The sequence below is a fragment of the Barbus barbus genome (genome assembly GCF_936440315.1).
Source record: "Barbus barbus genome assembly, chromosome: 29".
NCBI lineage: Eukaryota > Metazoa > Chordata > Actinopteri > Cypriniformes > Cyprinidae > Barbus > Barbus barbus.
The window spans coordinates 7,959,705-7,974,590 of record NC_136757.1 but is presented as its reverse complement, the minus strand read 5'-3'; the positions used below and the strand labels follow the sequence as shown (position 1 = coordinate 7,974,590).

At 35.9% G+C, this 14,886-nt stretch overlaps 2 protein-coding genes across 4 annotated transcripts; one reads left to right on the top strand and one right to left on the bottom strand.

The window, feature by feature from the left end:
• Positions 1-483: 483 nt before the first annotated feature.
• On the top strand, positions 484-8,025 carry LOC306849014 (TELO2-interacting protein 2-like). Of its 2 annotated transcripts, XM_079383845.1 has the most exons (7): positions 484-1,385; positions 4,719-4,905; positions 5,196-5,288; positions 5,380-5,564; positions 6,319-6,462; positions 6,597-6,753; positions 7,067-8,025. In XM_079383845.1, exons 1-7 carry the CDS (start codon positions 769-771, stop codon positions 7,154-7,156), a joined length of 1,473 nt encoding a protein of 490 aa, XP_079239971.1. In that variant the 5' UTR covers positions 484-768; the 3' UTR covers positions 7,157-8,025. The 2 variants fall into 2 exon arrangements, with proteins under 2 accessions (XP_079239971.1, XP_079239970.1); XM_079383844.1 differs by lacking the exon at positions 7,067-8,025 and having other exon boundaries at positions 575-1,385; positions 6,597-6,949.
• On the bottom strand, positions 7,966-10,837 carry LOC306849015 (protein MAK16 homolog; the record flags this gene model as incomplete). Of its 2 annotated transcripts, none has more annotated exons than XM_079383846.1 (10): positions 10,650-10,837; positions 10,373-10,422; positions 10,161-10,270; positions 10,009-10,073; positions 9,769-9,920; positions 9,245-9,299; positions 9,004-9,078; positions 8,822-8,920; positions 8,548-8,613; positions 7,966-8,451 (listed from the first exon to the last, which is right to left on the bottom strand). In XM_079383846.1, exons 1-10 carry the CDS (start codon positions 10,662-10,664, stop codon positions 8,236-8,238), a joined length of 903 nt encoding a protein of 300 aa, XP_079239972.1. In that variant the 5' UTR covers positions 10,665-10,837. The 2 variants fall into 2 exon arrangements, with proteins under 2 accessions (XP_079239972.1, XP_079239973.1); XM_079383847.1 differs by having other exon boundaries at positions 8,236-8,451; positions 8,548-8,610; positions 10,650-10,831.
• Between the last annotated feature and the right edge of the window lie 4,049 nt (positions 10,838-14,886).

Genomic DNA, 14,886 nt, shown 5'->3' with positions numbered 1-14,886 from the left:
CCAACAACAGCACAGCTTAACCCTCAGCACATATTTATATTTAGTTATATTGAAAAACTTTCAATTCAGTCGATCTTTTTCACCCCGTTTTAACGTATTTCTGTGAAGACTGGCCAGCTGTCAGGCATGTTCTGATTGGTCAGATCACCTCTCAATCAAGCTCTTTGCGGACTCCCGTGTTTTTATGACAAAACGTGGTTTAGGGACGGAATCGAGTAATTGGGTGACAGAGTTGTTGTCAGCTCGTGTAGTGTGTAACCCCTGGTTGCGGATAATTTACACAGAGTCATGTAGTGTGAACACCACAATGACTAAAAGACAGACAATCAAGTCATGTAGTCTGAACGGCACAACGATCTGCCGTTTGTGTGAACTTGGCTTTACCGCGCCACCTGTTGGGTGTTATCACTAATTAAAGCCGAAAGGCGTTTCTGAAATGTGTGATAATTTGTATTTAACTCTAAACGAAACTAAAATCACCTCACAATAGCTTGGTGAATAACACTTTTCTTATCTCGAGTACAGCTTAACGTTACTGTGGGAACGCTTTGAACAGTCAAGTTTCTGGGGAAATATTTTAAGGTTGCACTTGTAAACAACAGCGCTGAAGACTGGAGTGCATACAGTGTTTATGGGTAAATCATTCCCATATAAGTAGTTTTTTAGTGCATGGAATAGAACTGAATCATTGAAATTATTCCTAAAAGGCCGTGTTATAAAAATCAGCAGTGATCAAGGATCAAGGATAGTTAAATGTGAGACAACGCAATGGATGTGGCACGCATTCTTCCGGAGATGAAAATAGGAGATTCCTGCTCCTCTGCTTTCAGACGCATTCATGAGCGTCTCGAGCTGGAAGAAGCGCCGGAGGAACGAGCGTTCATCCTGGGGGAGACTGCAGAGCTGCTCTCGCTCGCTCCGCTCGACTGGCTCTTCCCTGAAGTGAACGCGGACCTACGAGGCCAGTATTTGGGCTTAGTGAACTCATTCACCCGTTACGCAGCCCTGCCATTATGTGACACAGACAGCGGCACTTTACCTGCCAAAAGTTACGAGGACATTCCGGCCAAAGCCCAGGCTGTTAGTGCCGCGTTACTAGCGCTGTCTGCGCAGATTCAGAAAGCGCTGCAGCATCAAACCCGTCCAGACATCAGGTCTCTAGTTCGCACACTAGCCCCCAGCTTCTGTATATTCTCCGTTACACACCTGCAGGAGCAGCCTTGGAGCAGTGCAGCCTCCAGAAACAGCGCCCGGGAGCTGCTCACATCAGCCGTGGCACTGACGGGCAGCAGGTCACTGCAGGAGCTGCTGTCAGGAAAACCCGAGCAGGGCCAGAAAGGACTTCTGGGGCCAGTTCTCGACACACTGCATCCTGAATTAACCAAGTAAGTTTCAGAAAGTCAAAGCACTGGCCTCTCAGCTTTGAAAAAAGTACATTTTTAATTAAATTGGCTCTGCAAAACTATATTTTCAGTTCCTATTATGCAGTACATTCAAGACATCATATGCTGTAAGTCTTAATGTACTGTATAAGACACACTGCTCACAATTGTAAGTTTTGTAAGTAATATTTAGAATCAGTTTTCTTTGATTATTAATATGAGTAGGATATTTGTTTATTGCTCATGATTCTTTTGCATTGTAGGGTCTAATTAGGTTGAGCTGATACATTTGAAAGATACTATCATACATATATGTGTGATATATTCAGACGTCAATCAAGCTCATTTCATTACATATTCCACACAAAAGAATGTTATGCTGCCAATTGTTTTTATCATGCTGATAATTTTTAGTTATTAAGTTAACATTATCATCTAACATTTAAAATTGGAAATGCATTTTTAACAATCATCAACTCTTTCAAGTGTGGCTTTTATAAACCTGTTGAATGAATGTAAATGAAATATGAAAATTAAAATAAATGTACATTCTTTATTGTCACTATAGCATATGCACAAGTATCAAAGTGAAAGTCTTGGATGCAATTATGTTGTGACAGGAAAGAGCAGAATCCACGAAACACTAACTGTATAGTATACATGTAATGCACTGGATTCTCATCATTTACATTACTACACAAAATGCACAGGAACATAATATACAGAATATGTTTCAAATTCATTATATGTTTTAAACTGTTACAGTATAAGTTACAAAACAGTGAATGAGTATGTTATGTAATAGAGTGCAATATCAGTCTTTATGGGGATAGTCCATCCAAAAAAATTAAAATTCTCTAATTATTTACTCACATTTATGCCATTCCAGATGTTTCTGACTTTCTTTCATGGCATAAACGCAAAGAGAATCCAAATGACGCAAGTGGATTGTAACCCAGTTGAACGGAAGCGATTGTTAATAGACAAAAGTTTAAATTATTAGTGTTTTTCTTATGTTGTTTTACTTAAATATTGATTTAACCACTAAGGTCAGATGGATTACTGTCACTGTGTGTGGGTTTTAAAGCATCTGTAGGACTCACAGAGATGGATTATTTGCCTAAAAATCTTAATTTGTGTTTACCTGTCCAGTAGAAAGAAAGTAATATGCATTTGGGACAGCATGAGGGTGAGTAAAAGATGAGAGAAGTTTTAGTTTTGGGTGAACTATCCCCTTAACGATCATATGCTAATTCAAGATCAGCATAGACTAATAAGAATAAAGTGCAACCTCTTGTGTACTTGTGAACTTTGTTTGTTTTAATCTAGAGCGCCAAAGAAATTAAAATATTTGCATAATATCAGGTGTCTGAAGATCAAGATCCCAGTCAATCAAAGGTGATGTGTCTGAACAAAATAAGATTCTTGTCTGAGGAGGGCAATGGATCTCTGGTACCACTGCATCCTCTGGGTCAGCATCAGAAGTTTGTTTATGGAAAAGTTGCTCCGCTTCCTGGAAATTGAGAAAGATGTATTATAGTATAACAATACCAGCTGCTTTGAACTCCCATGACACATTTCAAACTTAAAATATTTCAAATAAATAAATACACAATATAATTATTTAATTTTATATGTATTAGTAATTTTAACTTAGTAATAAATGCATCAAAATTATGCACCATTTATCATCTGTAATAACGTTGTGTAATCATTAGATGGCTGTATAGCCCTATATATGTATACCCTAGGTGCTGGAAACAGATTTCAGTCATAATTATTTGTATGTATTAGGTTTTGCATTTGGATACATATTTAGGCATTATTAAAGACTACTTTTTGTCAAAGTTTGTTTGTTTCCCGCCCTCCCCCAAATTTTCATCAGAAGTGACCATTTTTGCATTATTATTAGTCAAATCTGGACACTGAGCCAATGAGAGCACACCGCTGCTAGCCCCGCCCCCACAAGAGATTTGTGCCAGAATGGTGAACGAACACTTCAGAATCCTAAATGTGAACTCTGGAAGCGTATTTGTAAGTACAGATCAACGAATGAAACAGGAGAATGTTCAAAACATGCAGTGTATTAAAAACGAAGTAAAAATTTTGCATGCAATTATAATTTTTTTTCAGTTTCAAAGACATTTTATTCCGTTTCAGTTTATATTTTCATACGTTTCTTGAAAAATTACATTCATTTTAATTGGCACAAAGGTAATCCCATAGTTTAAGGGCTACTTAAGTAAAATTGTAACATTTCCATGGCTGGAAATGTTAAGAACGCTAATTTAATATTAAACAACATGGACATTTCTAAAGTGAATATGCATTTTTTGTTGTTATGTTTTGCTTTAAAATCAGAAATTCAGAAAAGGTGTGGACTTCCCACAAACCTTAGGGATCAGGTGTGGGACAATAAAGCAAGAAATGAATGGGATGTCCACACACTCATGTAACTGCTCCAAAAAAAAAAAAAATATGTACAATATTTTGACCATCAGGGCCTGTATTCACTAAACATCTTAAGATAGTAGCTCAGAACTTGCCAATTTAGGAGAAAAACTTTAAAATAATGGGCGTATCAGTCTTAAGTTTAGGGCTACTAAATGTTTGAAGAAGCAATGAAGAAGACTCCTAAGTCACTAAGACCACGTCACAACTATACTAAATGGCTGTTGCTGGCAATCTGCCTCAGAATATAAACATTGTAGAAACATCACCTTTGGTTTTGGAGGTTATCCCAACCCCAAATTTAACTTTGATTATATCCTTATTTTCATTAACCAGCTGGGCAAGAATTTACAGATGTTCTCTTACGTCCCGTTTTTTTTTTTTTTTTTTTTTTTAATGTTTGGACGTCTAAAAGAGAACTTATTCTTCTCTGTTAATTAAAAGGCTGTTTATATGCATATTCACTAATTATGAGAAGCATGCATGTAAGAGGCTGACTATTAGCTGAACATATACTTGTTTAATGAGTGACACTTAGACTGCATTTTAAAATCTTTATTTGAATGTGGCAATTAAAATTTTTATTTTTAAACCTTTATTTGAATATGACAACATAATATTGCGCCCTACAATATTTCTGACAGAGAACCCTTATTTAGTAGTCACACAAAAAATGACTGAAAACATTGGAACAAGTGTGGAAATTCACTGGTCTAAAAGCATTTAAATCTTGTTTAAAATCCTGTTCACTTTCCTGCCATTGTGTAAACGAACAAATTAAAGAGTGTATTTCTGAAGATCTGCTGTTCTTCTTTAAATTACATCACAGGAGCACATAATAATATGGTACTAAATGCACTCAAACTCGTCCTTTTTTGTGTTCAGGGAGCGCTGGAAGCGTAACCAGGCAGTGAAGCATGTGTTCTCCTGGATGCTGGTTCAGGTTGAGCGACCCTGTTTAACTGAGTATTTGGAGAAGGTGTTTCCTCCATCTCTGCTGATATCTGATGATTATCGCACAGAAAACAAAGTACTGGGTGTGCACTGCCTGCATCACATTGTTCTCAATGTGGTAAGTCATTCTTGTAAATATTTTGTCCACCGCAACTATCTACAAAAAGCATGCAGAATCTTTTCATGCAAAAAAAAAAGTTCCAGAATCTAAACCTGCCTACAGAGCAGCAAAATACAGCATCATAAAGACACTGCTGATATGAATGCAAAAGTCAATCCTAGGATATATAAGTGCCACAAAATGAGTTGATGCAGACGAGAGCAATATCAGTGATCAATATACTCATATTTAATTTGAAATGTGTTTGAAATGTGTGTTCACATTTCAAACTTCTTCTCCTTTCTTAGCCAGCTGCTGATCTGAGGCAGTTCAACCGAGCTCAGGTGCTCTATCATGCTCTCTTCAGTCACTTACACACATCTGAGGCTACACTCATACAGGTGACGCTTTCACTCACACAGTCCATGTGTGTACTTGAACACAGATGTTTAGTCTTCATTATGTGTCTCACCTTATTGCTGTTATTTCCAGGTTGTGCTGCCCTGCCTTCTAGACTTGCTGTCAGTCCTTGAGAAACCTCTAGTGCACTCCGGTTTACCGCGCAAAGCAAATTGCTTTGACAATGTTCTCCGGCACATCTTGACACACATGGAAATGGAGCACAAGCTTGACCTTCGTCGTGTTTATGCCAAAAATCTTGTCTTATTTATTGAAAGGTGGGGTCTAAATAACTTGAGTAGCTTTTTCAGTATTAGTGATTTCAGTAATTATGATAGAATGTTTACCTGAAGATGAAGTATGTATATTCTGTGACAGTAATATATGTTATCAAACATACACCTCAGGATAGATTTCATTTTCAGGTGATGTCATACCAAAAATGAAATTTTATTATCAGTTACTTAGCCTCATGTCGATGCAAACCCTTTTTTGCAAAACACTTAAATCTTCGATACAGTATTTTTAATATTCTCATCATTTTAGTCCACATAACCAATATTGCAATCTTCAAAAAGTTTATGAAGACATTGTAAAAGTAATCCATATGAACTGAACATTTTAATCCAAGTCTTCTGCAGAGACGGTCTCACTTTTTATGACAAACAGATTTAATTTAGGCTTTTATTCACATATAAACATTGATTAATGCACATTCATTGCGCAAATAATAACAAATGTTAGAACATTTTTGGGTGAACTATTCCTTTAATGTTTATTAATAGTTTAACAAAGATTTTGGCATTGTCTAATGCTACTGTTGTTGGTAGCAAAGCATTTCTAAAAATCTCACCAATAGCCCAGCCATATGTTTGGTGAGTCTCGGAAAAGCAAAAAACTAATTAATTTTCATGTTAATATATTACTATGTTGTTCAAAATATTCTTAACTAACTTTATTAGCATAATTGTTGTAATTTTACTCATCTTTAGCTACTTTGATGTTCCAATTTGTCATGTTGATATCTCATAGGATGGGTGGAGTAATCATTCGTCACCTGAAGAGGCTGGAGAGGGTGATTGTGGGATACTTGGAGGTCTCAGATGCTCCAGAGGAGAAAGCCAGACTGAGTATCCTGGATGCTCTGCAAAAAACTCTACAGATTGCTTGGCCACGGTGACCATCCATAGCACTATATAACATCAATGCTTCAGTGCAACTACATGAAATCAGTTCTTTCATTACTCCATCTTGCTTGTATCAGATGTATTTCACACTAACACATTATGTGCTTTTATGTATATTTCTAGTATGGAGAGGAGGATGGGTTCACTAGCTCAGAGTCTTCTGACGTTTCTGGTTGACGTCTCATCAGAGTCATTACCCACCCCGCTGAAAGAGCAGCTCATGACCCAAGCGTCCCACTGTTTACTGCTGCTAGACCACTGCTCAAAGGGAAAATTACAGGTGAGAATGACCATTATTATTTTTTATATTGAATCTTATGGTTATAGGAGAAAGAATTTCAGCCAGAGTGAGGTTAAAAACTGTTGTCTTATATTTGTTATATCTTTCAGTTGAAAGTTTGCAAGTGAAAGTATTAAAAATGGCAGATTTATAAGCCAGTAATCCTCCTTACAAGTGACTAATTAGAATTGCATCATGCTTGCAAAGCTTTTATGAAATGGTAAAAGCATCATTACTCTGATACATATTGCATGCAGTTCGAAGCTGTTTTCTCCCCTTGTATTTTTTCTTATTTCCCCTTGTTTTTCTACAGACTCTTCTGAGAGAGCTAGACTGCAGTTGTGTCTCTGAACCTGTGTTGAAGTGTATCCAGACAGTCACTGAAGCACCTCTGCATCAGTAGAATCTGATTCAGTGATCAGTTCACTACGTGCTATTAACAAAATACACTGTGTGCGCTATCAAGGGGAACTGGAGTTTTTTTTTTATTTGTGCAAAAATAAAAATTATACAACCTCAAAGATACTTTGATTTGCAAGCTGTTTTGAACGTGCCGTAAAACCAGGACATTTCTGGGGACACCAAAAATGGGGTCTTTCATCCTACTTTTAAGATACTTCATTAACGCATGCCTCAAGCTAGATTGCTAACAGCATATAACTGTTAATAAAAGTTTTATTTCTTCTTTGGCACAATTTTGGCCTCTTCAGTGGTCAGCATTTCCACTTCAGCTGTGTTCAGTGAGTTTAGGCAGTTAAGCAAAGATCTCAGCTCATGTTGTCACTTCCATCAGAAAATGTCTGTGCACAATTTGCTTTCGCAACAGTAACACATACCAGTGCTGTCAAACTATTTTAGTTCCATAAGTAGTTGTAATGTGTTTAATATTTTAAGGAATGAATGTCTTTATCACGCTTGTAGCAGAACATATGTTTGGTGATGTGCTAGTGTGCTTTTAACCCACAATAATTAAGTGACTCACTGGATATTTAGTATTAATAGTTAAAAGAAACATTTTTGAGAGAGATATATAAATGAGGTGTTTTCCATATGAAACTAGATCTCTTGGAACAAAAAAAAAGGGACCTTGCTTATACATTTGGTTAGGATTTTTCCATACATTTTCTTTGGAATAAGTGCTTTGAAAGGCTGTGCATTTGCGTTACTAACAGCTTTAACACTGAGGTCAGTTGAACTTAATATGCATGCATTCCATTTCAAATAAAGTTTATTAAATGAACATGGGTCAAGGTTGACCCACATTTTTAAAAAACACTTATGCTTGCAACAGCATAAGTACAGCGGAGACAGTTCAATGTACAAACAATCCCACATAAGAGATTTGGACAGGAGTGTACAAACACACACACACACACACCAGTGTACATTGTTATTGAATAGAGGTGTTATATCAACTATCAGGTTTCATGAATTGGAAATGTTTCACGCACAGTTACTCTGGTGTGATCAGCAGTTCAGTCTTTATGTGGCCTTGCTTTTCTGAGCTGGTTCTGTCTCTTGTTCATATTCTATCTCAACATAGGCCCGTTTTTTCCTGATTGGGCCTTTGAGTGGAGCCTTTCCTTTTGATTTGGCCTTGGTCTTCTCTTCTAACTCTTCTTCAGACTCCTCTTCCTCACTGGATTTCTCTTCAGCATCCTCTTCTTCATCACTGCTGGCCTTCAGGTTGTTCATTTCCTGTAAAACATGGTCAGGGTTGAAATAATCTCACTCTTTGAGAGAGTAACAATGTTTTTTTATGGAATTCAATTTTTAAACGTTGTAAAATATTACCTCAAAATCACTGAGATCACTCTCTTCAAACTCATCATCAGCGACAAATTCTCTCATCCCAGACTCCTGAAAGACAAGATCACAGAAGTATATAAATAATAATATTAATCCCATCTAAGAGTGTGCACAAGTTATTTAAATTGTATTAATATTTCATAATATTACTGTATTTTTTACAAAAATAAATGCAGCCTTGATGAGCATAAGACTTCTTAATATAAGGCTGTTGCATACAAATAATAAAAACAATAAGCTGACAAAACAATTAAAATACCTCTTCGTCTTCTTCCTCTTCCTCTGATTCAGTCTCCTCTTCCTGTTTTTCCATAGCTTTATCAAAGGCGTGGATGGGGAAGTTGTATATGTCTCCATACTTAAAGGGAAAAAGGAAAACTTCAAATGCAATCACTGATCTGGCTCAAAAGCAGGAAAAAGATGTGCCAAAGATGCACTTACTGTTCCTTGTTTTAAACGGTCTAGCAGTTCTTTTTCTATGGCATTTTCCAACTGAGCAGCAATAAGAGCTTTTTCCTGTTGGTAAGATGAAAAATTAAGTAAATGCAACACACATTTAACTCCATATTCGATCCAAAGAGATTAGTTGTTTTTAAAAGAAGGGGTTAAAAAAAAAAACTGAGGTAGGCTTGTTTAAATGCTCAAGCAAAATAAAAAAAAAACCAGGGACATCATCACCCACCTCTCTCCTCTTTTCTCGTCTCTCTACTTTTCTACTGAGTGGAACCAATTTTCTCCTGTAAAAAAAAAAAAAAAATCAAGCATCATGTAAGAGATTGTGTAAATGCTGTTCAAACAATCCTGACAATAAAAATGCATCACAGTTTCCACAAAAATTACGCAGCACTGCTTTCAACATTGATAAATATTTCTCACGCAGCAAGTCAGCATATTAGGATCTAAAGGATCATGTGTCACTGAAGACTGGAGTAATGATGCTGAAAATACAGCTTTGGTCAGAAATGAATTACATTTTAAAATGTATTAAATAGAGTTATATTTAATTGTAATAATTCGCAATATTACTGTACTTTTTAAATCAAACAAACAAATGATTTTATTACAAGGCTGCTTACAAAATAAATGAAATTAAAGTTGAAATAATTTGATGTGAGGTAAAAGACTTATGCAATCATACATGGAAGCAGTGCAATGCACAGAATGCAGAAACTAATCAGAACTGTAGCTAATGAGAAAGAGCCTCACTGTCGTTTGAGTGTGAGTTTGCGGATCCGGATGAGATACTGTGTGATCTTGGTCAAGCGCTGTTTGCACTTGTGTCGGATGAACCGAGGCCAGTAGATCAGGTTCTCATCGATCTGTTCCAGAGCCTTTGCATAGTTTCGATCAAGTTTCACCTGAACGAGAGTACCACGGGTTTATTAAACATTTCAATGCGAAAGACGTCTAATGATCAACATGTCGTGTTCGTTTTGGTTCTCATACCTTCTCCCACATGCGAGCAGGGAATGCTGCTCTCTCAATAACTTTCATGTAGAGATAACACAGGCCTAAGGAAACACAGCAGATGTGATGATCAAGAAATGAATGAGTACCGACCACATGTTCGCATCTGCTTTTGTGAAGTTTGTTTTTACCTTTCTCTTCTCTGACAGTAGCATACTGGCTGTTGGCGAGAGGACATGAACTGCGATTGCAAAGGCCTGTGATGTTGTATTCATTTCGACAGAACTGCTGAGTTTTCGTTCTTCAGCAACGACAAGAAATCAAACAGTTAGATGTTCGTCCACATACATAGAAGAAAAAACACACTGAACAGTGCAGTTTACAATGGTTTAGTACCACTTACTTTACTTTGTAGGAACAAAAACTCTTATTGCCGATGAGGTCCCATATAACCTTTAAAAGACAGATGATTCAATGTCAAAGATGCTGAAAATATGCTAAATATCAAAACTGAAAAGTGTAAAACGTTCACCGCTGTCAGTGTTTGAAATTAAATATTGTTATTATAGTTATTATAGGTTCAGTCACGTCCTGTTCACTCTAAATCACATTTAATTCATCTGTGTTGCTTGTCAAAACAGATAACGTTACGCTGTTTTATCTTAAAACGCTTTACTTACATCGTCGTGTTGCATTCTGGCTGCTTCTTTAAACGGTCGTCACTAAACACTTCAATTCCAGCGCTAAACTGATACAATGGCATTAACTACCAAATACTTACGATAGCCCAATTAGGTTTATGTGATCAAGTAAATACCACATGGACGTTTCAGGCGGCCGCCATGTTAACACCACAAGCCTCGCGAGAACAGCAATCTCGCGATACCAGCTTGACTCGGTTCACAACAGTTCAGAGCGGATCGGATTTATAATAAACGTGTAAAGACGTCTTCAGCATATATATGTCAATGTAGATTATGTTCTTAATGGCTGTATCTGAGCTGAATGCTGAAACAAATTGGGAATCGAAAATTACAATAAACATATTTATTAATAAGCTTAATCGAAAAAAACGTAATGTACCGCAAAATGCCTTTATTGGATGTTCAGAGCATGTTTTAGAGCAGTGGTTCCCAACCTTTTTTTCAGGGGACCCCTATTTTAACATTAATGTTTAAAAAAAAAAAAATATATATATATATATATAGCCTATATATACATCATTAAATAAACAAAAAATATTGGTTGGATGACTACAACACAACATGTTAACTAGACTAACATGTAAACATATTAAAATAAAGTTTTGACAAAAGATAAACCTTACATTTCATACTTAAAACCATTGATAAGAAAAGAGATGAGAGTTGAGTCAAAATGATGAATGATTATATTGATTATATTATTTTATCAGATTTTTAGAAGATTAGGTAATTTATCAATCGGTTAAAATGTACAACTGTGCATAAAAAAAATCCTTCTGGTTTTTGCGTTGATTTGAACAATAACGAGACTTTCTTATTAAAAACTGAGAACAAAGATACACATTACAAATACACATAATATACAAATAAAACAAACAGTGCTTTATTTCCAGTACAATAGCTGTATTTAGCAGGAGCATTCAATAAATTGAATGAAAAAAAAAAAACTATATAGACTGATTCCTAAAGCAACTGTATTAAAGTTTTTCAGTTTTGTTAACGTTAAAGCTGTTGTATTGCATTGGAGTGGTACGTCAATTCTTCCTGGGTTTTTTTTTTTTTTTTTTTTTTAATTCATAATTAATGATATTATGCATTGCAATGAGGTTGATCTCATTCGTGCCCCCTGAAGAAATGAAATGCCCGTCCGTGAATAGGGTCTGGCGCCGGGTCTGATTTTTACTGATAGAAAAATGTAGGATTTCACCTGAACATTCAGATCAAATTAATGTGTACAAAAGTAAAATAAAGACTTTGAAAGTTAGATTTGAACAGACAAGAGCTAAACAACATACTTTTGTTGCAGTCACATACAATTACAGTACGTACTTGATTAGCAAAAACATCTACTATTGAACAAAACTAAATTATAAATCTAGATAACTAAACTGAAGAAAAATATTTCATCTTTATTAACCATCGACTAAAACAAACTAAACACTATAGAAATTAAATTTGTCTTCAACTTTTCAACAATCAGACGGTCAGTGTGCGGAACTGTAAGGTAATTAACTGGCAGCACATTTCACAAATAATTATGATCAGACCAATCATCATATGTTTGATTTACAGAAGAATCATGACGTTTATGATTACTCAGATCTGTTCATGCATTCAATCTGTTCAAGCTACGGCTTTCTGTGTGGTCATTGCTTTTCTTTTGAACATTCAATGCATATTGTCTTATATAAGTGCGTTTAGTTAGTGTGTTTCTCCATATAAAATGAAAAGAGTAGGCTATGTATACATGTATTATATAACGCACAGTTACTGAGTCTTTAATGAGAGAGGCATGCTGGAAACTTTTCATCGGTCACTCTTTAACTACGGTGGCCGAGAAGTGCAAAACAAATCACGATTCTGAAAACAAAATAACAAATTACAAACGCAAATGCAAATCTAAAAAACAAAATAACAATTCAGAAAGCACAACAACAAATCCGAAAACAAATGAACAAATCAGACAAACCGGAAGAGGTAGGTATAGTTTGAGACAGCGCCATTGGTTTGGGAATAGAGTACTCATCGCTGATTGGACGAGACATCTGTCAATCAAGGTGTACAGGAAGAACCTGAACCTTTTTTTTTATTATTAATTTTTATTGAACATATTGAAGGAAGAATCTGAACCTGAAGTCCAGTGGCGCAGATGATAGCGTGTGTATCATTGTGATTTTGGACGCGATCGACCCTTTTGCCAAACTTTTTTTTCTTCTCCCTTTTCAAATCTCGTATCGCATCGGAAAGGCATTTATTTTCAATAAAAATGAAGGAAATAATCCAAAAGTTGAAAATAAAGTATTGGGTAGGGTTAGGGTAGGTGTAGGGAGAGCTTTATTGTACCAATAAGGTGGCATCCATTTGAATTAAAATTATAATTTACACTCTTAGACTTAGACGCCTCTTTTTGGACTAATCAATGGGGTGATAAGATTTTTTTCAGTCATGGTTCTAACTGTTCTGGAGATGTGGAAATATGTTTCAACAAATGTCCTGGGGAACTCATTACTTATACAGCTGATGATAGTGGTCATTGGTTAATGGTGGTACTTAAAATTTATGGTCTTTTTTCATTTTATTTAATATTTATGGCTTTAACAACAAACAGCGGCTTAATGTTACCGTTTAATTTTTGAAGACAGAAAATAATTTGAATGACATTTGGAGAGATTTAAATCCTGATACTGAATGTTTTTCCTGGTTTAAACCTAATGGTCAGAGCAAATCCAGAATTGACTATTGGTTGGTCAGTGCTAATATTGTAAAATATGTGTCTCAATCCTCAATTTTCAAGGCTGCACTAACAGATCATTGCTTTATAGATCTTGTTCTTGAACCCACATGTAATCAATTTAGAAACAAAGGTTATTGGAAGTTTAATGCCCGTCTTTTACAAAATGAAGGATTTTGCAGTAAAATCAAGAAATTGATTAGGAGTATAGAGAGAAATTATTCTTTTGATTGTAATATAAATAAATGGGAATTTTCAAAATTCAAAATTAGAGATTTCTCCATACATTTCTCTAAGAAAATAAAGAAAGAAAAAGGAGTTTGAAAATAACCTAATTCATGATATTAATATGTGTTGTATTAAACCTGTTTTAAATTAGGAAAAAAATAGGGTGATGGAGCTTCAAAATAGATGAGATCATCTTTATCTGGAAAGAGCACAAGGGGCCTTTGTAAGGTTGCGTGCAGGTGGATTGAGGACGGAGAAAATAACTCTTCTTATTTTAGTCATTTAGAAAAAAAATAGGCAGCAAAGAAACTCCATTGATAGTTTAATGATACAAGATGAAGAATGCAAAGATTTAAGAAGAATTGAAAAATAAGTGTTTTATTCTAAATTATTTTCTTCAGATTTTTCCTCAGATAAGTCAGTTTTTTTTGTCAATGGACATCATCAAGAGCAGCAGCAATCATGTCAAAGGTATGAGACCCTCTCAATCTTTTGCACACAAGTGCTGCAGATCTTCTTTCCAAAGACTCTTCCTCTATCCAATACTGTGCAAGTGTTCTGTGATCAGTGTCATTAAAAATATCATGTGTGTGAGGAGAGGTAAATACATATGTGAGAGGGATAGAGTGTGTATATGAGTAGGTAAGAGTGTTATGTAGCTATTATAAAAAAAAGTGTTATTAAAAAATTTGCACATTCAGTTAGAGTTCATTTTATGTATATTTACTATATATTTATTAGTGCACTGATTCTTACAACATATAATGAATGCTGACTGAATGTGCAATTTTTTCTGTATTTTTAACAGGAGTACAAGAGGACATAAAGTGGAAGTTTGTAAGCAGTGTTGTGCTGGATACAGAGTCACCGTGAGTTATTCTGTGGGGAGGTGAAAGGGTCTGCCTTACTCCAGATGGACAGTAAAAATCAACTGAATGCCATCAAAGACTACCTGGGGTCGAATCGGATGAAGCAAGAGATGTCTTTTTATTCATCTCTCAGGACCTGAAGTGGGACAATCACATTGACTCCATGGCTAAAAAGGCCCAGTAGAGGTTGTACTTCCTTCGCCAGCTGAGCAGTCCCGGCGCAATAGGCGGGCAATGGGGGGCCTTGCCCACCCTGTGAGTCACTAGTGCCCGCCCTGGACGAGCCTGCTGAGTAAAGAAAACGCTGTACTATTCAAACATCAGTTATTTATTTACCCTTGCATTGCGAAAAAGCGGAGATGTGTTTCCTCCAGGCTGGACTTAC

Bases quoted from the DNA above. Each gene is read 5' to 3' on its own strand.
- LOC306849014 (XM_079383844.1), top strand. From the start codon at position 769: ATGGATGTGGCACGCATTCTTCCGGAGATGAAAATAGGAGATTCCTGC. The intron at 4,906-5,195 runs GTAAGTCATTCT...CTCCTTTCTTAG, and splicing joins ATCACATTGTTCTCAATGTG to CCAGCTGCTGATCTGAGGCA. The intron at 6,463-6,596 runs GTGACCATCCAT...GTATATTTCTAG, and splicing joins CTACAGATTGCTTGGCCACG to TATGGAGAGGAGGATGGGTT.